We start from the raw sequence: 24,980 nt of genomic DNA on the forward strand, positions 1-24,980 counted from the left end.
GGCTTTGACCATCCCACCCTGGGCTCCACTTCTGGTCCAGTGCAGGTGTGCTGGTGATTTAGGGCAGGTGGCATTCCATCTCTGTGGCTCAATGTCTTTGTCTGTGAAGCCGAAATGACCCAAGGGCTCCCTTCAGGGGGTTGAGCCAGCTGTGGCCTAGGGAGGGCCTGACCAGGATGAGCACTGATGTTGCCATGACGACTCCGAGGCAAGAATGTCTTCCCCAGCACAGGCCTCATAGGCAGGCTTCCCCATCCCAGTAAACAACACCCACACACTTTCCACCACTGCTCTAGGGTGAAACCCAAGGCGCTCTAGAGGAGATGAATTATGGATCCGCCCTCCCGGAATCCTGGCTCAGCCCTCCCCACGCCACCCGGGGCCAGTCCAGTCTGCTCCCAGCCCCAGGAGGCCGCGTGTCCAGCCGCAGGCAGGAGACCGAGCAGGTCCCTGTGTCTCCAAGTTCCTGAGCCCGTGACACCGGCCCCAGGCCCGGTAGAGAGCAGGCAGCCACCATGGCGAAGGAGGAAGATGAGGAGAAGAAAGCCAAGAAAGGGAAGAAGGGGAAGAAGGCACCGGAGCCGGAGAAGCCCAAACGGAGCCTGAAGGGGACGTCGCGGCTCTTCATGGGTTTCCGCGACCGCACACCCAAGATCTCCAAGAAGGGCCAGTTCCGCAGCGCCTCGGCCTTCTTCTGGGGCCTCCACACTGGCCCCCAGAAGACCAAGCGCAAGAAGAAGGCCCGCACTGTGCTCAAGTCCACGTCGAAGCTCATGACGCAGATGCGTATGGGCAAGAAGAAGCGGGCGATGAAGGGCAAGAAACCGTCCTTCATGGTGATCCGCTTCCCAGGCCGCCGTGGCTACGGCCGCCTTCGGCCGCGCGCCCGGTCGCTCAGCAAGGCGTCCACGGCCATCAACTGGCTCACAAAAAAGTTCCTCCTCAAGAAGGCCGAGGAGTCGGGCAGCGAGCAGGCCACGGTGGACGCCTGGCTGCAGCGCTCGAGCTCTCGCATGGGCTCCCGCAAACTCGCCTTCCCGTCGGGTGCCGAGATCCTGCGGCCCGGGGGCCGGCTCCGGAGGTTCCCCCGCAGCCGCAGCATCTACGCGTCAGGCGAGTCCCTGGGCTTCCTGCCCTCCGAGGACGAGGCCCCGTTCCATCACTCGGGTTCCCGTAAGTCGCTCTACGGGCTTGAGGGCTTCCAGGACCTGGGCGAGTATTATGACTATCACCGCGATGGCGACGACTACTATGACCGGCAGTCACTCCACCGCTACGAGGAGCAGGAACCCTACCTGGCGGGCCTCGGCCCCTACAGCCCGGCTTGGCCACCCTACAGCGACCACTACTACGGGTACCTGCCGGAGGACCCCTACGACTACTACCACCCCGACTATTACGGTGGCCCCTTTGATCCAGGGTACACCTACAGCTACGGCTATGGCTACAACGATTACGAACCCCCATATGCGCCCCCGTCGGGGTACTCGTCTCCTTACAGCTACCACGATGTGTACGAGGGCGAGGCGCACCCATATGGCTACTACCTGGATCCCTATGCACCGTACGACGTGCCATACCCGCCCTATGACCTCCCGTACCACACTCCCTACGATATACCCTACTTTGATCCCTACGGGGTCCCCTACACCGTCCCCTATGTCGAAGGCGTCTATGGCGGTGGGGACGAGGCCATCTACCCCCCTGAGGTGCCCTATTTTTACCCAGAGGAGTCGACCTCGGCCTTTGTGTACCCCTGGGTACCACCGCCCATCCTGTCGCCCCACAATCCGTATGCCCACCCCATGGATGACATTGCCGAGCTGGAGGAGCCGGAGGACTCGGGCGGGGAGCGTCAGGGGACCTCCTTCCGCCTGCCCAGCGCCGCCTTCTTCGAGCAGCAAGGCATGGACAAGCCCGCCAGGTCCAAGCTGTCCCTCATCCGCAAGTTCCGCCTCTTCCCGCGACCCCAGGTGAAGCTGTTTGGGAAGGAGAAGCTGGAGGTGCCCCTGCCACCCTCTCTGGATATTCCTCTGCCCTTAGGGGATGCGGACGAAGAAGAGGACGAGGAGGAGCCGCCCCCGGTGCCCGCTGTGCCCTACGGCCACCCTTTCTGGGGCTTCCTCACGCCGCGCCAGCGCAACCTCCAGCGCGCGCTGTCGGCCTTCGGCGCCCACCGGGGCCTGGGCTTCGGCCCTGAGTTTGGCCGCCCCGCTCCTCGCCCTGCCACCTCGCTGGCGCGGTTCCTCAAGAAGACGCTGTCGGAGAAGAAGCCCATTCCGCGGCTCAGGGGCAGCCAGAAGGCCCGGGCGGGCGGCCCCGCGGTCAGGGAGGCAGCCTACAAACGCTTCGGCTACAAGCTGGCTGGCATGGACCCGGAGCGGCCCAGCACGCCCATCGTGCTGAGGAGGGCCCAGCCACGCGCTCGCAGCGGCAACGACGCGCGCCGCCCTCCCGCGCCCGCGCCCAGGACGGTCTCCCACTGGAGCGCGCTCCTGTCCCCGCCCGTGCCCCCTAGGACCCCCAGCCCCGGGCCCCCGCCTGCGCCGCCCCTCTCCCCGGCACTCTCGGGCCTGCCCCGGCCGGCCTCGCCCTACGGCTCCCTCCGCCGCCACCCGCCGCCCTGGGCCGCCCCAGCGCACGTGCCCCCGGCGCCGCAGGCCAGCTGGTGGGCCTTCGTGGAGCCCCCTGCCGTGAGTCCGGAGATGCCCCCCGACCTACTGGCCTTCCCCGGGCCCCGACCCTCGTTCAGGGACTCCCGCGGGCGAGGGGCGGCCTTCGGCTTCCCCGGGGCCTCCCCACGGGCGTCGCGGAGGCGAGCGTGGTCACCACTGGCCTCGCCCCAGCCCTCGCTGAAGAGCCTGCCGGGCCCCGGCTACCGCTCACCCTTGGCGCCCCCGTCGCCTCAGCTGTCCTTGCGCGCGGGCCCGTTCCAGCCGCCCTTCCCGCCCCCGGCCCGCCGGCCTTGCTCGCTGCAGGAGTCCCCAGCCCCACGCAGAGTCGCGGGGCGCCTGGGCCCACCTCGCTCGCCGCTGCCGGGCTCACCCAGGCCGCCCTCGCCGCCCCCGGGGCTGGGCCACAGCCCGCGGCGCCGCTCCCTGAATCTGCCCTCGCACCTCCCGCACACGTGGCGGCGCCTCAGCGAGCCACCCACTCGGGCTGTGAAGCCACGAGTGCGCCCGCCCTTCCACCGACCGCCCGGGGCCGGAGCCGGGGCCTGGCGGGCGCCCCTGGAGCACCGGGAAAGCCCACGAGAAGCCGAGGACTCAGAGGTGCCCTGGACCGTGCCCCCGCTGGCCCCCATCTGGGACGTGGACATGCCTCCCACCCAACGCCCACCCTCCCCCTGGCCAGGAGGTGCAGGCAGCCGCCGAGGCTTTTCCAGGCCACCCTCTGTGCCGGAAAACCCCTTTCTCCAGCACGTAGGCCCTGTGCCACCCACCACCCTCCAGCCTGAGGATGCAGCTGCTGATATGACCAGGGTCTTCCTGGGCAGACACCATGAGCCGGGTCCTGGACAGCTCACCAAATCAGCTGGCCCAACCCCTGAGAAGCCTGAAGAAGAGGCCACCCTGGGAGACCCCCAGCTGCCAGCAGAGACCAAGCCTCCAATCCCAACACCTCCCAAGGATGTCACACCCCCCAAGGATGTCCTCCCAGAGCAAAAGACGTTAAGGCCCAGCCTCTCATACCCACTGGCTGCACGTGAGCAGACCAGGGCCACATGGCCACCATGGCACCGCTGGGGGACACTTCCCCAAACTGCAGCCCCCTTGGCACCCACCAGGGCCCCAGAGCCCCTGCCCAAGGGGGGCGAGCGGCGCCAGGCAGCCCCTGGGCGTTTTGCTGTGGTCATGCCTCGTGTGCAGAAGCTGAGCTCTTTCCAGCGAGTCGGGCCTGCAGCCCTGAAGCCTCGAGTCCAGCCAACCCAGGACCCCAAGCCAAGAGCCTGGGGTCTTCGCTGGTCCTGCCTCTGGCTTCGGGCAGATGCCTATGGACCCAGGCCACGAGTACACGCCCACCCCCAGTCCTGCCACCTGGGCCCTGGAGCCGCCTGCCTCTCCCTTAAGGGCTCCTGGGAAGAGGTCAGCCCCCCAAGCTGGCGGAACAAGGTATGGGGGCACAGATTACAGGGAGGGTTTGAGGGTTCTGGCCTAGAAAACAGGGCAAGAGAGACAGCCTGAGGAGCCCTGTGCAACCTTGGAGAGCGGCTGCCTGCTGGGGCCTCAGTCTCTGGGTCTGTAAGTTGGGGAGAACAGTCCCTCCCAGAACCTCTGGAGGGTTGAACAAGGGGATGCCCAGCACAGGCAGGCACAGGACAGAGATGTGGGAAACTGCTTCCAGGTCGCTCTGGGGAAGGATCTTTGTTCATCTCAGCCTGGGCCCTGGGCAGCCCTGCCCTGATCCAATCTGGATGGCAGGTCTGGCCCTGACTTCCCCTCAAAGATTTTAGCCAAGCCAGATGTGAAACTGCAGGACATGCCTATCCATCCTGTTCCACCGCACATCCAGGTCTGTGCGGTTCCTCCTGTCTCCTACTGACCCTGCCCCAAATTAGAGCCTCCTCTTTCCTCAAGGTTTTTGCTGCCCTTTGAAGTCCCCTGGGCTGCAGGATTATGGAATAAGTCAGGGTGAGGGGCTCAGGATCCAACCCACCAGCCTCCTCATTGCACAGAGGGAAAACTGAACCAGGAGTCCTTCTGGAACCCCATGTCGGGTAGAGGGTAGGCAGCCCTTCTGAGGAGTGCCCAGCCCATGCCTGGCTGCCACACTCAAGGTGGAACTCGAGCCTGATGCTGGGTGGCCCTTGGCCGGGGTGCGTGGTCACCGGAGCCTCTCCCGGGATGCTGGGGTGGTGGGCGGGGCAAGCAGGGGCAGCAGGTGTGTCTCAGCCTCTGCAGACCGTGCCCAGCGGAGCGGGCAGCCAGCCGGGCCCAACAATGGCAACTGGGGCCGCCTGGCTGCTGGGGGGGCCCTGGCCCCGGCGGCGGGTGCCCCGTGCCGTGTGGGCTGCAGCATTGCGGGAGCGGGGCGCAGGGCGCCTAGGGGTGAGGGGCAAGGATGCCTGGGCCCTCCTCACCCTGGAATACGTGAGTGGCTGAATTATTCAGGGTCTGAGGCTGCTGGCAAGCACGTGGGCAGATGGGTGGGCTAGAGGCCAGGGCAGAAAAGGTGATACTCGCTGTGCCCTACTTAGCAGCCCAGCGACAGGCATGCAGGCCTCCCTCCTGGTGTTCCCTTTCCTCGCCTGCTCAGGGTGCTGCTGGGATTGGAGAGGCTGAGGGTGCACATGTGTGTGCTCCCAGTCGTGTGGATCCTGCGCAGGCCTGCATGCCTGAGCATGTGTGCACATGTGTACCATGGCCAAATGACGAAAGCTAGTGTATGAGGTCTGAGCCGATGTGGCATCCCCGGGAGTCAGGGTTGTTTGCCCACCCTCTGCCCATGTGCACAGATGTGCGTGCAGAGAGGAGACCCTGCAGCCCAAAGGTGGCATCAGAACTTCCATTCTCCAGACCCCCAGGGTAGGGAGGGACCCAGCTGTGCACCCAGATGTATGTGCCAAGTGGACAGGTAGAGCATGTGCCTGCACACTATGTGCCTCCAGCCGGGCCCCACAGGCTTGCATATGTGCCCACAGGCCTACAAGAACACCTGTGTGCCTGGGAGTTGTATGAGCTGTAAATGCCATTGAGTGTGGGTTCATATGCAGGTGTCCACACATTTTCCCCAGGATGAGCATGGGGGTGTGGTGCTAAGACAGTCTCCATCTCTGCCCTCCTGGAGGCCCCATGCGTCAGGTCACAAGTGTCCTTTTGAGTTGTCACACAAACCAACACATGGGGTCTGCTGGTGCTGGGACAGCTGCAGTTGGCAGGGAGCTGGCACATGCACCCATGTACCTGCTCATGCCTTTGCTCACCCCCCAGGGCAGGACACTTAAGAGCTCATGGGAGCGCCTGCCTGGGCACTGAGGGCATGCGTGTGTCTCATGTGTGAGGGTTGCGTGCAGGTTCCAGGGGCCACAGCATTCTGTAATGAGGAGACTTGCAGGACCCACCTGGCCTTGGGATTCCCTCCCCAACAATGGTAGCAGGCCCCAGGTATGACCAAGCCAGGGGCCAGTGGGGGCGGGGGGCACCCTTCAAACTGCAGACACAGTCTCTCTCTCACACAGATGCACTCCATCCGAAACCTGCCATCTGTGCGGTTCCGCGAGCAGCACAGGGAGGATGGTGTGGAGGACATGACACAGCTGGAGTGAGTGGGCAGGGCTGGCGGGGTCAGCAAGGTGTCACCATGGGGTCCCCACCCTCCCAACCAGAGCGGCTCCTCCTGCAGTTGCCTCTCACCTCCCAGGACATTTTCAGAGCCTCAGTCATGAAGTGTCACAAAGACTAAATGTGATGTGCTTTGTGAGTTAGATGGACTTTGGTTCAAATCCTAGCCCCACCACTCACTAGCTGGCAGACCTTGGACAAATCGCTTTGCTTCTCTGCACCTCAGTTTCTCATCCACAAAATGGGAGTGGGATGGCTGTGGTGAGGATGCCGGCACATTGGAGGTGCTCAAAACAAGAGGGCCGTGTTGGTCAACATCATTACCTAATCATGGTGATTACGTAAGAGTGTCCCCCAAACCCCCAATGAAGTAGGTACAATGATTATCATACCCATTGGACAAATAAAGAAACAGGCACAGATAGGTGAAGTAATTTGCCCAAGGTCTCCTAACTGGTTGGTGTCAGAAACAGGACTTGAACTCAGGCCTATCTGATCAAGGCACTGCACTGAGCCAGGGAGGGAGACTCATGCCAGAAACAGCCCTGGGGGCGCTCACGGCTTCCCTCTGTGCCCTTCTAGAGACCTCCAGGAAACCACTGTGCTGTCCAACCTCAAGATTAGATTTGAACGGAACCTCATCTACGTAAGACCTAGGGCTGGCCCTGCCCTGGGCCTAGGTCAGGAAGGCAGCTGCCTCCTGGGGCTGGGTGGGATGCACATATTTCTCTTGTGGGCTCTAGCCCCTGTGGCCTCTGGTTTGAACTCTGAGTTTCTGTCATTTCAGCATAGAATGCCAGAGCCTAGAACTAAAATCTGAAGTCTTAAAACACAGTCTTAGAATGGTGGATGCCAGAGGCAGAAAGCTGGAGACAGAGAATCCAGAAATACACGACACCCCCACTACCCGGGACCTGACAGATAGAACTTCCAGAGTCCTAGAATCCATAGACCCGGACCCTAGAGTGGCGACGGTCAGAGGGGTTGGAGGGGAGCCTCTGACCTCAGAATGACAGAACAGAGGGCCAGGGGCCCAGAGCCAGTGTGGAAGACAAGGACACCTGGAAGGGCTCTGGCCACATCAGGATCCCCTGAGTTCCCCAACTACCCACTCCAGGCAGTGGAGGTTTGCCCTCAACAGGAGCCAAAAGTTCCTGGAGCCTGGGTCCAACTATGAACAAATGAAGTAGGCAGGAGCCCGCCCAGGATCGTGGCTGTGGGGTTTTACTCACTCCAGACTCCTCTCAGCTCAGCCTGCTGCAGTGCCTGAGATTCCACTGTTAGAGCACATAGCCCAGCAAGCTGGTAGAGGGCTCTAGATGGGAATCCTGAGTCCAGACAGCCAGATATCTGTCCGGATGGAAACAGGGAGCCAAGCTTCCAGCGTAGGGGAAGGAGGGACACAGGTCTGCAAGGAGCCATGACGCTGAGGCCACCGTCTGCCCAGCAGACATACATCGGGAGCATCCTGGTGTCGGTGAATCCGTACCAAATGTTTGGAATCTATGGGCCGGAGCAGGTGCAGCAGTACAATGGACGGGCCCTGGGAGAGAATCCCCCGTGAGTGTCTCGGGGTTGGGGGGGCTGCCCTGGGGTCTCTTGGGCCCCTCTTTCCCCTGCTGTGCGAGCCTGGATCCCAGCTGCACCCCAGCCATGAGTCAGAGGTAAACGGGGAAAGGCAGCCCACCTACTCAATCTGACAGTCTCTCCCCAGGCAGGGCCGCAGCCACAGGTTGGAGGACACTGTGGTTCAGACCTGGATGGGGGTGGGAGCATTCCCCCAACAGGGTGAGGGGTGGGCCGGATTGGCTGTTTGGCTGGATACGGATGCTCCCTGCCCAATCCCTGGGAGGTTTGGGAGCTTAGAGGCAGGGGCCGGCTCCAGTGACCTTTCTCCCCAGGCACCTCTTTGCTATTGCAAATCTCGCCTTCGCCAAAATGCTCGATGCCAAACAGAACCAGTGCATAATCATCAGGTGAGCGGGCTGCCTTTACGTGGGGGATAAATGGGGGACCTTAGGTAGCAGGCCTGCATCTGGCCAGAACTGCTGTGGGAACTTGGAAGATTGCCTGATACCGCTGGGTTGGCCTGCTGCACATAGCCTCTTGCTTCATGATGGGGGTCAGGGTGCACCAGAAGAGGCAGTGAAAGGTTGGAACTCACTCTGCCCCTTTGCTCGGTCAGTGGAGAGAGCGGCTCTGGCAAAACTGAGGCCACCAAGCTGATTCTGCGCTACCTGGCCGCCATGAACCAGAAACGGGATGTCATGCAGCAGGTGAGTCTACTTGTCTCCCCAGGACCCTAGGTTGAGCACCCTTTGATAAGCACACCTCATGTACTCCCCAAGAGGCAAGACTCCTTGGCCCACTAGAAAGATGGGGAGGCTGAGTTCCAGAAGGGAGCCTTGCCCAGGGCTGCTTTTTCTGCCACCCGTCCCAGGGGTGTGCCTGCCTATGCTTCCGTGGCAGCTCCTGGTTCCAGCCCTCCAGGTCCAGTTCAGAGTGGAGACCACATAGGGAAGGGGAGTCATCCCATCTCTCCCACCTGGCCTCACCTTCCTGGTCATGGCCCTGGGGCCACCATATTCTCACACTCAGAAGCTATGCAGCCCCCAGCTATCAAGAGGCAGGGCAGGCCTGAGTGTGGGTTAGGCAGTAGATGCCAAGCCAGAGTGGGATTGGAACTTTGCTGACAAAGACAGTGCTAAGCTCTCTGAGCCTAAGAATGGTAGAACCCCATCCCTCACACCTACTGTGTGCGAGGCCCAGGCTAGGCACTGGGGAGGAGTAGTGGCAACTCAGGCAAATGTTCACATCCTCATGGGAACTTTACTCTAGTGGTGGAGGCGGGAAGAAAAATATGTATGCACTTATATACAAGTAAATTATATGTACGTGAAAGGGTAGATGGTGAGTTGCGGAGGAAAAAAGTGGAGAGAAGGGTGGGGAGTGTTGGGGGTTGCAATCATAAGTGTGGTGGTCAGGGTAGGCTGTACAGAGAAGACAAGAGAGTGGGCTCTGGGAATGTCTAGGGGAACAGTGAAGAGGCAGAGGGAGGAGCGCCTGCAAAGGCCCTGAGGTGCAAGCAGGTTGGGTCCAGGTACAGGTCAAAGCCAGCCAGCAGCCTACAGAAGACAGACTGGAGTGTGAGAGGGAGAACTGTCGGAGGGTGACCCCAGACATTCGGTCTGACCCACAGGCGGCACAGAGGCAGGCTGGTCAGTGGAGGAGGAGCAGGTTTGTTGAGAAGAGGTGTCTGCTAGGCATATGCACAGAGATGGCAGAGAGGTGATGGATGCATCACCAGCCTGGAGCTCAGGAGTAGGCGGGGCTGGCCTGCCAGCTCAGACTCCAGAACCATAGACCCAGACTTCCCCAACCCTGGGATCCACAAAAGTTTGCACATGGCCACAATGTCCTAGCCAGTGGTGAGCCCAGCAAGGTGATCCTGGGGGCATAGGTGGGGGCTGCTCAGGCTTTGCAGTCAGGTTCCAGCCTTGCCTGGGCCCCTCTGATGCCTGCCTTGGCCTGCCAGGCTCTGCCATCCTAGTCCAGGCCTCCTGATGACCAAACAAATCATCCCTTGCTCCAAGCAGACTTTTCAAAACCTTTCAGGTCAGATTTGTGGCATGACTAGCTAGGTAGGCAGGGAAAGAAATAAGTGTACCTTGTGCACCTCCTGTGGCTAGGCACAGTGCTGGGTTCCTTCAGTTATCGTCACACCAGAGCTTTACGGCAACCGTGGGAGGCAGGTACATTTGTGTCCATTTATAGATGGGAACACTGAGGCCTAAGAAGGGAGGAGTGAAGTGGTGCAGGAGCTTGGATTTGCAGTCCATGGCAGAGAGCTGTCAGGGAGGACGGGTAGAGCTGTGGATGTGGCTGAGTCTGGGAGTTTCTGTGTGCCAGGTACACAGAATGTGTGAGGACAGGCCTGCCAGCTGTGATGACCATGGGGCTCCTTTCCTAGACATGGCTCTCCTCTCCTCGGATAATCAAACAGTCCAGTTCTAAGATCAGTTTTAGGCATGGCTAGATCCAGAATCTTAGACAATGTCTCTTGTCTTGGCTCCACCCTCCCCCATGTGTGGGCATCATCCTCGGCCTGACTCCCATTGGTCAGGAAGCTGGCACCATAATGATCAACCCTCCCAACATTTCAGAAATGAAACATTTAGAGCTCCGTCTCACTGGACAAGTTTTGGTCATATGTCCTAACTGAAACCAATCACGTAGCATGGGGAATGCTCTGCCCCGACTGACTGAGGCCTGGACCACGGGTTCCACCCCTCCGGTGTTCACCCACTCCATCCCCTGGCTTTCTGCCCTGCTGTATGCTGGGCACCAGGAACAGAGAAGCAGCCAGCCTGTCCTCAAGGGCTTCCCAGACTAAGGGATAGTACACAGGAAAGCCCAGGCAGACCTTGACTCATTGAACAATCACAGGCCAGCCCCCATCCCTCTCTGGACCTCAGTTTACTCCTTTATACAATGGGTGCAATATTTCCTGGACTAAATGGGACAGATGGAAGGAACTGGCCCCATCCCCAAAATTACAGGTATTGTTTCTGTGGTGACTGGACCTCCTTTGCTTCTTCCCTGAAAGATTATCCTGAGGAAGTGCCTCAGCTAAAGAAGGTGCCATGTACACACTAGGCCCATGCTCATCACTCGAGTCGATTCTGGAGTCCCTGGGCATGTCATTTCACCTCTCTTTAAGCTTCAGTTTCCTAATCTGCAATACAGGGGTGATATTAGTACCTACCTCATGGGATTGTTAACAATTGCATTATCAGGGCAATGTGTCTGGCACACAGTAGGTGCTTAAATAGGTGGGAGCTTGCGATCAGCCATGGTCACCTTTAGGCAGCTCTGCGTATGAGATGCTATTCCTTTTTTGTTGTTTTTGTTTGTTTTTGTTTTGTTTTTATTTTTGTTTTAGACAGTCTCACTCTGTCGCCAGGCTAGAGTGCAGTGGTGCAATCTTGGCTCACTGCAACCTCTGCCTCCCGGGTTCAAGCAATTCTCCTGCCTCAGCCTCCCGAGTAGCTGGGACTACAGGTGGGCACCACCACGCCCAGCTAATTTATTGTATTTTTAGTAGAGACAGAGTTTCACCATGTTGGTCAGGATGGTCTCGATCTCCTGGCCTCGTGATCCGCCCACCTCGGTCTCCCAAAGTCCTGGAATTACAGGCGTGAGCCACCATGCCAGTCCGATGCTATTCCTTTTTCCATCCCTTTAGCAGATATTTTTTGAGGGGCTACTAAGCACCAGGTCCGTTTAGATGCTGGGGACTCAGAGATCCGTGCCTGTAGGATTTGACAGTCTAGTGGGGAGACAGACAATACCCAAGAAAATAGAGAGTTTGCCAATGGGGCTAAGGGCTACCGGGGAGAGAATTCTAGTGGCCTTCCTGTGAGCGGTGAGGTTGGGGGGGCATGCAGGTGCATGGGAGCAGTGGCGTCTAAGCAGAGGGAACAGGATATGCCAGTGGTCAGAGGCTGGAGTGGGCCTGGGTGTCAGAGAACAGTGAGGAAGGCCAGGGCGGAGGTTCGGGGATCCTTGGCTGATAGTAGCCATGGGGGAGGGGAGAAGAGGACATCCCCAGAGCTGTTTGGAAGGCAGACTCAGCGTATTTTCATACCCTGGAGACCCCATGGCAGTCCCCAAGCCTGGACCCCTGGGGTCTTTGAGCCTCACAGGTTTTTGCTAGTCCCTCCCTGGTCTGAGGCTCCTAGTCTCCTGGAGAGAGAGGTGGTCGGTCCTGCTAGTGACTCCATTCTGTTCTTGTCTCTCTCTTTGTCCTCCCTCCTGGGCGCTCTTGAAGATAAAGGTACTCTGTGTGTGTGTGTGTGTGTGTGTGTGTGTGTGTGTGTGTGTGTGTGTGTGTCTGGGAAAATGTGTGTGGATGTGCCTGCTCCTGTGTGGGTGGAGGGACAGGCAGGAAGGGACATCCAAAGGCCTATCCTGGGCTGGGCTGGGGCTTGTGGTCAGGCGCTGCCATGGGGGACCATGGAGGCTGGAAGGCTGGGAGAGGGAAAGCATGGGACTTGCTGTGTGGGAGTTGGGCAGCATGGAGTGGGGGACCCTGGGGGACACTAGAGAGACCTCAGGATTCTCTAGGGAGCCCACCTCTGGTCACCCCTCATAAAGGGAGGTCCTTGGGGAGGCCCGTGTCTGGGTGTCCCCAGCTAAGACCCCCACCCAGGCCCCCAGAACAGTGTCTGGCCCCTCAATTCCCACATCTCCTTCTGGAGTCCAGATCCTGGAGGCAACACCCCTCTTGGAGTCCTTCGGTAATGCCAAAACCGTTAGGAACGACAACTCCAGCCGCTTTGGGAAGTTCATGGAAATCTTTCTGGAAGGGTGAGTTGGGACAGTGGAGGGCCTCAGAAAAGCTTTGCAGTGTCTTCCATGTCCTGCCACAGCCCCTCAGAGCCAGCACCAGCCCTCCTACCCCCACTGAGAGCTGACTGTTCTCCCCACCCCAGGGGCGTGATCTCTGGTGCCATAACCTCCCAGTATCTGCTTGAGAAATCCAGGATCGTGTTTCAGGTGGGCTAGCCCCTCCCAGGCCTGTGTGTTGGGCAAGGTGGGGGTGGGAGGTACAGATACTCAGAGCCTGGCCCCTGGTGGGGCTGGGTAGATGTGAAATTAAGGAATGAATATAGGCGTACATGTGTACATGGGAGCCTGGGACCTCCCCTCCCCGACCCTCCTACAGCCACAGTGGCTCCTCCCTGCCCCACAACACACAGGCACGCTTCTGCCAGGGCCTCTGCACCTTCTGTTCCTTCCCTCAGGAGCACTTATCCCTCAGGCGCCTGCTTGGCCAAACCCCTCACTTCCTCCAAGTCTCCCCTACAATTTCACCCACTCAGGAAGCTCTCCATTTAAAAACGCAACACCTCTCCATCCCATCAGAACCCCCACCTCCACTGCTTTATTTCTCTCCAGCGTACTTATCTTTTTTTGTTGTTTTTGTTTGTTTTTTTGAGACAGAGTCTCACTCTGTCACCCAGGCTGGAGTGCAGTGGCACGATCTTGGCTCACTGCAACCTCGGCCTCCTGGATTCACGCCATTCTCCTGCCTCAGCCTCCCGAGTAGCTGGGACTACAGGTGCACACCACGCCCGGCTAATTTTTTGTATTTTTAGTAGAGATAGTAGAGATGGGGTTTCACCATGCTAGCCAGGATGGTCTCGATCTCCTGACCTCGTGATCTGCCCACCTCGGCCTCCCAAAGTGCTGGGATTACAGGCGTGAGCCACTGCACCCGGCCATATTTTGTGGGTTTTTTTTGTTTTTTTTTTTGTTTTTTTTTGAGACGGAGTCTTGCTCTGTCACCCAGGCTGGAGTGCAGTGGTGCCATCTCGGCTCACTGCAAGCTCCGCCTCCTGGGTTCACGCCATTCTCCTGCCTCAGCCTCCCCAGTAGCTGGGACTACAGGCACCTGCCACCACACCCGGCTAATTTTTTTTTTTTTTTTTGTATTTTTAGTAGAGACGGGGTTTCACCATGTTAGCCAGGATGGTCTTGATCTCCTGACCTCGTTATCTGCCCATCTCAGCCTCCCAAAGTGCTGGGATTACAGGTGTGAGCCACCGCACCCGGCCATATTTTATGTTTTAACTAGTGATTTGCTGAGTGTCTGTCTCCCTAGCTAGCCGGTGGGCTCCATCAGGACAGGGGTTTCTCTCTGCCTTGTTCCCCACTCTGTCCCAAGGGCCTAGGATAGGTTTTGGTGCACAGGAAGTGCTCAGCCATCAACAAGCTCTGTGTGTGCACATGTGGTCTGTGGATAGACATGTATGTAGGTGTGTGTGGCCGGTACACATAAGAGAAGACGAGTCCCTTTTCTCTTATTTCTCCTAACCAAATAAAATCTCACCAGAACCCTCTCAACCTTCAGTTATACCAGGGCACCTCTGCTTCTGCCCTCACCCGCAGCTGGCACCAGGCTGGGAGCCCCAACCATCACAGAGGTGTCTGTTCTCATCTGCAGCCCGCTGTGTGCATGTGCATTTGTGGGCAGGCTTGGGCCTGTATGTGTACCTGGGGGTCACCTAGGTAGGTGGTTCCCTTCTCTGTGCCCACCTACCCACTCTACAGGCCAAAAACGAGAGGAATTACCACATCTTCTACGAGTTGTTGGCCGGGTTGCCTGCCCAGCTCCGGCAGGCCTTTAGCCTGCAAGAGGCTGAGACCTACTACTATCTGAACCAGGTGAGTGCCAGCAGGCATCTGAAGGCTCCCAGCCCTGGTCCTCCCACCCTGACACCCCGGGGTGGGCTGAGGGAGCTGAGTTGTGAGTGATGGAGTATGAAGGTGATGGAGATTTGGGGAGAGTGAGTTTGGATTTAAGACATCTCGTCACAGTGAGGGGGACCAGGAGTCTTCTGGGTCCAAAGTGGAAGCAGGAAAGGCCTACCTGACTTCATTTATCTGGAACCCGGAACAGAACCTACCAGTCTAGAGTTACTACACTTCCCCTCTCTGTAACTCAGTTTCCTCACCTATAAAATGGGGACAACATAGTACCACTTTGCAGGGATGTAGTGAGGCTTAGATGAGGAAATGCATGTAAAGAGCTTAACACAGGGCCTGGCATGCAGTACATGCTCAGAAAACACTGACTACTCTTTTCATTATTATCACTGGGCAGCTACAAAGGTCAGCAGGTGACAACCACTGCAACACATTGCACTTGGAATCTATGAACCCTGTCCTCTGCCCTGCTCAGAGCCTCCATGCCCATGAGAGTGGAATGAGAACTTGAGTGACCAGCTCAGGCCACACTGCTGGTCAGGGCAGAGCAGGACCTGGAGGACTCCCCAGCCCCACCCAACCTCCCTGATCCTCAGCCTCTGCCCTCATGCAGGGCGGGAACTGTGAGATAGCAGGAAAGAGCGATGCAGATGACTTTCGCCGACTCCTGGCTGCCATGGAGGTGCTGGGCTTCAGCAGCGAGGACCAGGACAGCATCTTCCGCATCCTGGCCTCCATCTTGCACCTGGGCAATGTCTACTTTGAGAAGTATGAGGTGAGAGGACGCCACAGCCTGCCATGGGGCCCGCACCCTCTGGACTTGGCTGTCTTTTCCAAGGCCTTCTGTGTTTCCCTTTCAGATTACACTCTTCACACATCACTTGTTCCTGTTTTTTTTCCTTTTCCTTTGGGGTTGTCCATCTTTTTCCTCCTTATATGTATTAAGGAAATCAGCCCTTTGTCTCTGACATGAATTGCACATATATCTTCCAGTTTGTCATTTATGTTTTAACTTTGTTTACAATGTTTTTTGGTGGTTTGTTTTTGTTTTTGTTTTTTGTTTGTTTTTTGTTTTTTTTGGTGGGGAGGAGTCTCACTCTGTCACCCAGGCTGGAGTGCAATGGCGCAGTCTTGGCTCACTCCTGTTGACTCACTGCAACCTCTGCCTCCCAGGCTCAAGTGATTCTCCTGCCTCAGCCTCCCGACTAGCTGGGATTATAGGCACGTGTCACTACCACCCCACTAATTTTTGTATTTTTAGTAGAGACGGGGTTTCACCATGTTGGCCAGGCTGGTCTTGAACTCCTGACCTGAAATGATCCACTCACCTTGGCCTCCCAAAATGCTGGGATTATAGGCGTGAGCCACCGCGCCCAGCCCTTTGGTGTTTATTTTATTTTATTTTGTTTATTTTTATGTATTTATTTTTTCTTTGAGATGGATTCTCGCTCTGTCGCCAGGCTGGAGTGCAGTGGTGCGATCTCAGCTCACTGCAACCTCTGCCTCCCAGGTTCAAGCGATTCTCCTACCTCGACCTCCTGAGTAGCTGGGACTACAGGTGTGTGCCACCACACCCAGCTAATTTTTGTATTTTTAGTAAAGATGGGGTTTCACCATGTTGGCCAGGATGGTCTTGATCTCTTGACCTTGTAATCCGCCCACCTCGGCCTCCCAAAGTGCTAGGATTACAGCCGTGAGTCACCAAGCCCAGCCTGTTGGGTTTTTTATGCAAATTGTTTTAAAATTATTTTTAGGTAGTTCATTTATCAATCTTTTCTAGTATATTTAAATTTTACATTTGAAATTTTAAACTTCTTTTCATTTTTAGAGAAACTTCCTAAAATTGTAACAGCCTTTTTCCATAACTTTTTCTAAGACCTTTTATGGATTTTATGAGTTTTAAAAAACATTTAAATCTTTGATCCATCCAAATTTATCCTAGTAAGGTGTGACGTAGGAATCCAACTTTTTTTTCCAGATGTTTACTCAATTGTCCTAATCTCTTGATTTGAAAAATATATCTTCATTAGCCGAGTATGGTGGCTCGTGTCTGTAATCCCAACATTTTGGGAGGCCAAGGCAGGTGGATTACTTGAGCCCAGGAGCTCGAGACCAGCCTAGGCAACATAGCAAGGCCCCATCTCTACAAAAAAAAAATTATTTGTAAAAAAGAAAGAAAAATACATCTTTATCATGTGCTAAGTTTATACATACATTTATGTCTAATTCCAGACTTTCTATTGTGCTTTGTTAATCTATTTATGTACTGTGTCTATGACTACACTATTTTTTTTCTTTTTCTTTTTTGAGACAGGGTCTCACTCTGGCCCAGGCTGGAGTACAGTGGCACTGTCATAGCTCACTGCAGCCTCAACCTCCTAGGCCCAAGCGATCCTCCTGCTTCAGCCTCCTGAGTAGCTGGGGCTACAAGTTTAGGCCACCATGCCCAGCACATTTTTTAGACAGGGTCTCACTATGTTGCCAGGCTGGTCTTGAACCCCCTGCCTCATTCGATCCTCCCACCTCAGCCTCCCAAAGTGCTGGGATTACAGACATGAGCCACCGTGCCCAGCCTGTTTCTGTTTTTTATTTTTTAATTTTTTTGAGACAGAGTTTCACTCTTGTCACCCAGGCTGGAGTGCAATGGCACGGCCTCAGCTCACTGTAATCTTCGCCTCCTGGGTTCAAATGATTCTCCTGCCTCAGCCTCCCGAGTAGCTGGGATTACAGGCACCCACCACCGTGTGTGGCTTTTTTTTTTTTTTTTTTTTTTTTTTGAGACAGAGTTTCGCTCTTGTTGCCCAGGCTAGAGTGCAATGGCGCGATTTCGGCTCACTGCAACCTCCACCTCCCAGGTCAAGCGATTCTCCTGTCTCAGCCTCCCGAGTAGCTGGGATTACAGGCATGTGCCACTATGCCCAGCTAGTTTTGTATTTTTAGTAAAGGTGGGGTTTCTCCATGTTGGTCAGGCTGGTCTTGAACTCCTGGCCTCAGCTAATCCACCCGCCTCGGCCTCCCAAAGTGCTGGTATTACTGGCGTGAGCCATAGTGCCTGGCCCTGTTTTTCATATGAACTTTAAATTCAGCTTATCTAGTTCAAAGCACATTCCTGTTGGTATTTTGCATAGATGGATGCACAGGAGGTGGCCTCAGTGGTGAGTGCCCGGGAGATCCAGGCCGTGGCAGAGCTGCTACAGATCTCCCCTGAGGGTCTGCAGAAGGCCATCACCTTCAAAGTGACCGTGAGTCTGTGGGCATCTGGCCTTCAAACAAAGCTTTGTACCAGGACCTGGACAGAGCTGCCTTGTGCTGATCCTTCGTGGGCAGCCTTTCCCTCTCTCCTGCTCTCTCTGTCCCTGGGTCAGGCATGGAGGGGAGTAATTTCAGACCCCAAAGACATTTCAGATTCCAATCTCAGACTGTTGCATAGGCTGTTTCCTCTACCTGGAATGCTCTTCCTCTTTTCACACCTACTCATCCTTTAAGAGCCTATCCAGGTACCCTCTCCTCTAAGAAGCCTTCCCTAATCTTTGGCCGGGTCAGTGCCTCATCTGGTCTTTCACAGTCCTAGGCCCATTCCCCCTTCCCAGGGTTGATCTCATTGTATCTGCTGATGCCTCTGTCTCCCCCATTAGACCTGCAGTCCCCACCACTACCAGCATTGCCAGGCAGAGTTGGGGTGGGGGTGGGGATGGTCCTGCCTAGTCTCTGTGTGCACAGTCACTATATCCCTCCAGCCTCCCTTCCCCATGCTCCCACTCCCCTAGTCCCCTGGGGGCTTTCTGGAGGCAGTGGCCAGCTTGCTATCACTCAAGGGCTGTGCCCCTCCTTAGGAGACAATGCGAGAGAAGATCTTCACGCCCCTAACTGTGGAGAGCGCTGTGGATGCCAGGTGAGGCCGCGCCCTGCCCTGCCTGAGCCCCGAGGCCCAGCACCCCACACAGTGTCCTGCTCACACCAGCACCACCTCTGCTTCAGGGATGCCATTGCCAAGGTCTTGTATGCACTGCTGTTCAGCTGGCTCATCACCAGGGTCAACGCACTGGTGTCCCCACGGCAGGACACGCTGTCCATCGCCATCCTGGACATCTATGGTTTCGAGGTGGGGCCGTGTAGGAGGCTGAGGGGCGGGGGACATAGGCAAGGTCTCACCTCCCTCAGGTGTCTCGGGCTGCCCTTCCCATCCCTTTCTGTGCCTGCAGCAGGTGCCATCCTCCCTTCATGAACCCCTCCCTGTCACCATCTCCCTTGTCTCCTTTCATTTTCTTTACTCACCACAAGTACCCCCAAGGCCTCCGAGCCAGGCTCTGTGCTGGGCAATACCAGCTGCCCAGAAAGGACCAGCCAGGGGAGCTTGGGGAGCTTCCAGGTGAGGCTGGGTGGGGGTGGGGGCAGACTCTGACAAGCCCATATGCTCCAGTGGGTACCTTTAGTTCACCTGGGCAGGAATGGGGAAGGCTTCCTGGATGAGAACGAGACACTCCTGAGACCCAGCAAAGGCACTGTAGGTGCAGGGAACAGAATATGCAAAGGCTGGGAGGGGTGGTGGGGTGTGGGGTCTGGGACTGGACTTTGTGTGTGGGGGAGGGGTGACTGCTGTGCCAGTGCACAGCAAAGGAAGTGGCGAGGGACGGGGCAAGAGCACGATGCGGCCATCACAGGCACTCATGTGGCACCTGTTATGTGCCAGGTGCTGTTCAAAGCACTTTGTTAATTCACTTCATCCTTAGAGTAACCCTGTGAGGCAGGTACTGTCAGTATCCTCATTTTACAGATGAGAAAACTGAGGCATGGGGCTGTTATTCAAGGTTATGTAGCTAGAAAGTGGCCGAGCCAGAATTTGAACCCAGGCAGAAGGCTCCGGAGCCTTGGCCATCAGCCACTGCCTGTCAGGTTCTGTCCTGGGTACAGCAGGAGCCGTGGAGGGTTCTGAGCTGAGGGCCTGTGGTTGAGCTCCAGTTTTTTGAAGTTGCCACCAGGGAAGGCAGGGGAAACAGGCTGGTGGCCAAGGAAGGACCAGTCCCAGCCTCCCCATCCACCTGGCAGGACCTGAGCTTCAACAGCTTTGAGCAGCTGTGTATTAACTACGCAAACGAGAACCTTCAGTACCTTTTCAACAAGATCGTCTTCCAGGAGGAGCAGGTGTGTGGGGCCCGTTAATACTCCTGTCCCTGTCTTGACTGGCCAGTGGACCTCCGTGGAGACAGATGAGGATATACTGGTTGTTTAAGGGCAATTCTGACATCAGTAGATAGCGGAGGAAAAGGCATTCTAAGCTGGGGACCAGCCCATGGGAAGGTCTCTGTTCTGGAGGGAAAGGTGCTGAGGTGCTGTGCTCAGAGAGGAGTCCCCTTGGGGGGTCCTTCTCCTCTACTGGGCTGTCCCAGGCAGAGGGAGCAGCAGGACCCTGAGCTGGCTCATGCTGCCTAATTAGGGGGTGAGTTCCCTGTTCTGGGAGGTATGCAAGCAGAGGTGCTGCTGGCCAGGCTCCTTTAGATTCAGCCTGGGAGGGAGGGTGGGTAGGGTGGGTGGGCCCTGGACAGGGATGGGAGGTTGAGCTCCTGCTGCCCACTGCCTGCAGGAGGAGTATATCCGTGAGCAGATCGACTGGCAGGAGATCACCTTTGCTGACAACCAGCCCTGCATCAACCTCATCTCACTGAAACCTTATGGCATCCTGCGAATCCTCGACGACCAGTGTTGCTTTCCCCAGGTGAGCTGCAGGCACTGTGTGAGCCTAGTCAGGTCACAGATCTCTCAGCCTCGTGTCCTCATCCCACCCTCGTGTCCTCATCCCACTCCTTTATCCCTCTCTGCTCTGGCCTGAGGAAGGCAGTGGGGGGTTGGGACACCCGACCTACTATTCACATCCTGGGGTGATTGAGGCCAGATGGGCAGCTATGTGTGTTCAGAAGAGAGGCTGCACCAGCCTGGAAAGTCACAGAAGGTTACCTGGAGTAGGTAACCTTGGGATTGGGCCTCAAATCCTGATTGCAAAACACAAGGGTGGAATGGCAGTGAGATCAATAGAGTGCAAAGGCAGTTGGCCTGGAGGGGAGGCAGTTAGGAGCTCACTCAGCCACGCCTATCTTCAAGGCACCACTTAGGCCTCCAGTGCCTGGCTAAGGCACTTGCCTTCTGACCCAGGGAGATGGGCAGCCATGGGAAGCTGTGAGTTATTCCTCTCTGGTGCTCAATTGGGAGCAGTTGGGGATAATGAGGTTGCTACCAGGCCAAGAACAGGGTGTCCAGGCCCCCTGCCCACCCACTGATCCCTAAATTGCCCCCAGGCTACAGACCACACCTTCCTACAGAAGTGCCACTACCATCATGGCGCCAACCCGCTCTATTCCAAACCCAAGATGCCGCTGCCTGAGTTCACCATCAAGCACTATGCAGGCAAGGTCACCTACCAGGTGAGCCCCGAGATAGTTGGCCTGGCCGCTGGTGCTGCAGTGCTGCTAGCTGCTGGAGACACAGAAGCACAACACTGGCCCCAGACATTCACACCCAGGTCCAATTCTGACTCTGCTGTGCCCAAGCTCTGTGACCTTGAGCAAATTGCTTAGCTAGTCTGAGCCTCAGTTCTCTCACTTGGAAAATGGGGATAATAATAGTGCCCAACTCATGGGGTGGGTGTGAGAAATACAGGGTGGGTTTGATAAAGAGTAGCTCATCAATAGTGACTTCACTGTGGTCACCCTCATCACTATTATCTGAGGCACATTCCTGCCCTGGAGGTGTCTCAGGCTAGGATTCCGTGCCTCTGTCCCCATCCAGGCCTTACTTTTCTCATCTGTAGAATGGGTACAGGACAATGTCCTTCACTGAGGGTGAAGCCAAGACCCAGGTTGGTCATGTGAAGCCATGGCGAATGCTCCCCTCCCCCAGGAATAGGGAGAATGGTGGGGGCTGAAGAGGTAGGAGTGAGGAGGATCCAGTCCCTCCTAGGATAGACAGAGAGACAGAGGCCAGGATTACCCAGGCCATTGTTCCCCTTTTCAGGTGCACAAGTTCCTGGACAAGAACCACGACCAAGTGCGCCAGGACGTGCTGGATCTGTTCGTACGGAGCCGGACACGGGTGAGCCTCGCCTCCCACCGCTCTGGCCCTGCCCCCACGCATGGCCCCACCACCACACCCAGCCCGCCTTTAGGCCTTAGACGTGTTGCCACCTCCTGGCTTCGCTTAGCTTTGGCCAAAGACAAGGGTGGCCTGGACACCCTGTCCCTGGCCTGTTCCCGCCTAGCTTGGCTCCTCATCCTGATCCTGCCATCTGGCTCCTGACAGCCCCAGTGGCTACAGCCCGGCCCCACTCACAATTCTAACCCTGTACCCCACCAGCTGTGACCTTGCCCTGTACTTACCCCACTCCGGGCCCCACCCCATTCCCTGGCCCATTCTCTCCTGGCTTCTTGCCAGACCTGTTCCCCCAATCCCACCTCCTGGTGTTCTCAGTTTCCCCCACCCCACCCATAAGGCCCAGGGGGAGAGCTTGGGGTACCAACTTTGGGTTCCTTGAAGGCTTAGGGAGGCCCTGCATCCCAGCTACACTACGGCCAGCAGATGGCCCTATGACAGAGCACAGGCCTGGTAACATCACCTCCCCTATCTGGCCCTCCCCTTCCTCCTTTCCACTGGGCACCCTCCTCATGAGGTCATAGCCAGAGTTCACAACCATGTGTCTAACAGGCCACCTTGGGGCCAGGCACACAATCAGTGACTCTGTGTTCCTTAGACTGAAGGGGAAAAAGCCAGTTATGGGATGGATCCCTTGGAAGGTGCTGAGCCCTACCTGTTTTGAGAAGCATGTAAGTCAGGATGACAGAGGCCTTGCAGAGAGAACAGGGGTCCAGTTAGTCTTCAGATCCCCCTGGTCCAGAGATTTGACTCCTGCTCTCTGTTCCTCCTCATTTCGGTCTCCTGGCCCCTGCCTGTCTGTTTTCCCTGCCCTGACCCCTGCCCAGGTGGTGGCACACCTCTTCTCCAGCCATGCCCCACAGGCTGCCCCTCAGCGCCTGGGCAAGAGCAGCTCCATCACTCGGCTCTACAAGGCACACACCGTGGCTGCCAAGTTCCAGCAGTCACTCCTGGATCTGGTGGAAAAGATGGAGAGGTGGGGTGGGGGGCAGGTGGGCGGAGCACCCAGCCTCATCCTTAACCCACCTCATGACCCTCAGAGGGTGAGCGCCTTCTTTTTCTGAGGCCTCACACTGTCCTCTTCCTGCCGCTACCAGGTGTAACCCCTTGTTCATGCGTTGCCTGAAGCCCAACCACAAGAAGGTGAGTGAGAGCTGAGGCCTCTGAGAGAGCCAAATCCTCCTGCCCATGCTGTGCGACCTTGGGCAAGTGGCTTGGCCTCTCTGGACCTGCATCTGCCCAGCCTAGCATTGGGACTATTCACCATGACAGTGCCCTTTGCACATGGCTGAGCCAATGTGCAGACTCCCTGTCTGGGCATCCCTACAGGAGCCAAGTCTCTTTGAGCCAGATGTGGTAATGGCACAGTTACGCTATTCAGGGGTGCTGGAGACCGTGAGGATCCGCAAGGAGGGATTTCCAGTGCGCCTGCCTTTCCAGGGGTTCATCGACAGGTATCTTGGTTAGGGTAGTTCCTGAGCTCTACAAATCCCTGCCCAACTCCCCATGGCCCCAGGAATACACAACCCAGGCAGTATAGGGCTTGCCATGCACAGTTGCTCAGGTTGTATACTTCACAAGGCTGCCACATGCTAGCTGTTATGTGGTAGATACATTTATTGTATTGCCTTTTTTGTAGTTATATGTTGTATAACATATAATATGTATAATCAACCCTCCGTGTTGATTAGAATGGTTTTAGTAGTTACAATGACAAGTTTCCAGCAGGTGGCAGTCAAGTGTCCTGTTCTACTGAAATCATCTATTATAACAATTGTCTGACACCCAGAAGTAAAGAGTCTTAAGGATGGAGTGCCTTTTTTCAGATTACAATAAACTATTCGTGGAGCCACCACAGGGACTAGGCCTTTTGGACACGGGGCTGGGGGCGGTAACCCCATGGTCTAGCAGGCACCCCAGGTAGGTCTCACAGCCTCAGACTGAGTTTGGGCCCCCTGCCAGGTACTGCTGTCTAGCGGCCTTCAAGAATGACCTGCCAGCTAATGGGGACATGTGTGTGTCAGTGCTGAGTCGCCTGTGCAAAGTCATGCCAAACATGTACCGTGTTGGGGTCAGCAAGGTGAGTCCTGCCCCACAGTCAGCCCTTGGAGACCCCAAGTTCGGGGGCTCCACAACTACTGAGTCAGAAATGTCCAAGCTAGAGACTGCCATCCCAGCAGCAACCCAGATGAGCTTGAGACATGGAATGCTAACTACCTGATTCACCAGCATCCTTCAACCTCTCCAAATCCACCCCATCCTCCAGCCCCGCTCCAGGAGGCTGCCCTGCCTATTCTGTCTCCATGGACTTCTAGAGAGGGAGGGGCCCTTAGTCCAGCCTCCTGGCTCCTATCTGCCTCAGTGCCTTCCTCCTGCCCTCAGCTGTTCCTTAAGGAACACCTATACCAGCTGCTGGAGAGTATGCGAGAGCATGTCCTGAATCTGGCAGCCCTCACGCTGCAGCGCTGCCTCCGTGGCTTCTTCATTAAGCGGCGATTCCGCTCTCTGCGCCACAAGATCATCCTGCTGCAAAGCCGGGCTCGTGGCTACCTTGCCAGGTGAGGCACAGAAAAGGCAGGATTCCTAGGAGACCTATGGTCAGGCTCAGGAGAGGCCACGCCTGACCTTGAGTGGTGAGCTCCCTATCCCTGGAAGCATGCAAGCTGAGGGTGGAGGCCTCTGTAGGAGGAGGATCAGATTCTCTGCATCTCTGCTTTTGAATGTCCTTCCCAGCCAACCCCAGGTCCTTGTAACTGGTGGGTGGGAATCCATTCAGCCAAGAGGGACCTTACCCTGCATTTCAGGGACCCTGAGATTATAAGCTGTTGGGAAATAAATTATTCAGGCAGGTTTAATCCAGGCCTTGCTACTTAATTTGCTGTGTGACCTTGGCCAAGTCACTGCCCCTCTCTGAGCTCCAGTTTCCCTTTGTGCCAAAGGACCCCAAGAATGAGATGTGGGCACTGGCTCCCAGGCCAGGCTGGCAAGGGCCTCTCTGCCCCTTGATCACCCTGTCACCCTGTGGCCCCAATCCGTGACCTCCCCACTCCCCCAACCCAGGCAACGCTATCAGCAGATGAGGAGGAGTCTGGTGAAGTTCCGGTCCCTGGTACACGCATACATGAGCCGCCGACGCTATCTCAAGGTATAGGCTCTACCTTATCTGGGTCCAAGGGGACAGCAGAGAAGGGGAAAAGGTGCTTAGCACCCAAGAGGAGACCATTGGCCTCAGGCCGTCTTGGGTTCAAATTCTGCCTCTGCCACCCACTAGCTCTGTAACCTTGGCCA

The 24,980-nt window shown here is 56.7% G+C and overlaps 1 protein-coding gene across 6 annotated transcripts in view; it reads left to right on the forward strand.

The window, feature by feature from the left end:
• Nucleotides 1–250: 250 nt before the first annotated feature.
• Nucleotides 251–24,980, forward strand: part of MYO15A (myosin XVA) — a 62,750-nt gene continuing 38,020 nt past the window's right edge. The window contains exons 1-23 of one of the 6 annotated variants that reach the window (XR_012088759.1): nucleotides 251–4,112; nucleotides 6,179–6,261; nucleotides 6,864–6,927; nucleotides 7,732–7,841; nucleotides 8,183–8,257; nucleotides 8,467–8,557; nucleotides 12,547–12,650; nucleotides 12,776–12,839; nucleotides 14,397–14,510; nucleotides 15,166–15,327; nucleotides 17,681–17,794; nucleotides 18,386–18,444; nucleotides 18,531–18,654; nucleotides 19,599–19,694; nucleotides 20,134–20,265; nucleotides 20,843–20,968; nucleotides 21,558–21,635; nucleotides 22,520–22,668; nucleotides 22,790–22,835; nucleotides 23,022–23,146; nucleotides 23,655–23,772; nucleotides 24,075–24,250; nucleotides 24,753–24,837. Coding sequence is in view for 5 of the 6 variants with exons in the window: in XM_073004736.1 (XP_072860837.1) it covers nucleotides 516–4,112; nucleotides 6,179–6,261; nucleotides 6,864–6,927; nucleotides 7,732–7,841; nucleotides 8,183–8,257; nucleotides 8,467–8,557; nucleotides 12,547–12,650; nucleotides 12,776–12,839; nucleotides 14,397–14,510; nucleotides 15,166–15,327; nucleotides 17,681–17,794; nucleotides 18,386–18,444; nucleotides 18,531–18,654; nucleotides 19,599–19,694; nucleotides 20,134–20,265; nucleotides 20,843–20,968; nucleotides 21,558–21,635; nucleotides 22,520–22,668; nucleotides 22,790–22,835; nucleotides 23,022–23,146; nucleotides 23,655–23,772; nucleotides 24,075–24,250; nucleotides 24,753–24,837 (5,892 nt within the window). In the remaining variant the exon portion in view is untranslated. The remainder of the gene's footprint in view (nucleotides 4,113–6,178; nucleotides 6,262–6,863; nucleotides 6,928–7,731; nucleotides 7,842–8,182; nucleotides 8,258–8,466; nucleotides 8,558–12,546; nucleotides 12,651–12,775; nucleotides 12,840–14,396; nucleotides 14,511–15,165; nucleotides 15,328–17,680; nucleotides 17,795–18,385; nucleotides 18,445–18,530; nucleotides 18,655–19,598; nucleotides 19,695–20,133; nucleotides 20,266–20,842; nucleotides 20,969–21,557; nucleotides 21,636–22,519; nucleotides 22,669–22,789; nucleotides 22,836–23,021; nucleotides 23,147–23,654; nucleotides 23,773–24,074; nucleotides 24,251–24,752; nucleotides 24,838–24,980) is intronic. The other 5 variants (XM_073004736.1, XM_073004733.1, XM_073004735.1 and 2 more) reach the window with 5 other exon arrangements.

The sequence above is a fragment of the Chlorocebus sabaeus genome, chromosome 16 (assembly GCF_047675955.1).
Source record: "Chlorocebus sabaeus isolate Y175 chromosome 16, mChlSab1.0.hap1, whole genome shotgun sequence".
NCBI classification, from domain to species: Eukaryota; Metazoa; Chordata; class Mammalia; order Primates; family Cercopithecidae; genus Chlorocebus; species Chlorocebus sabaeus.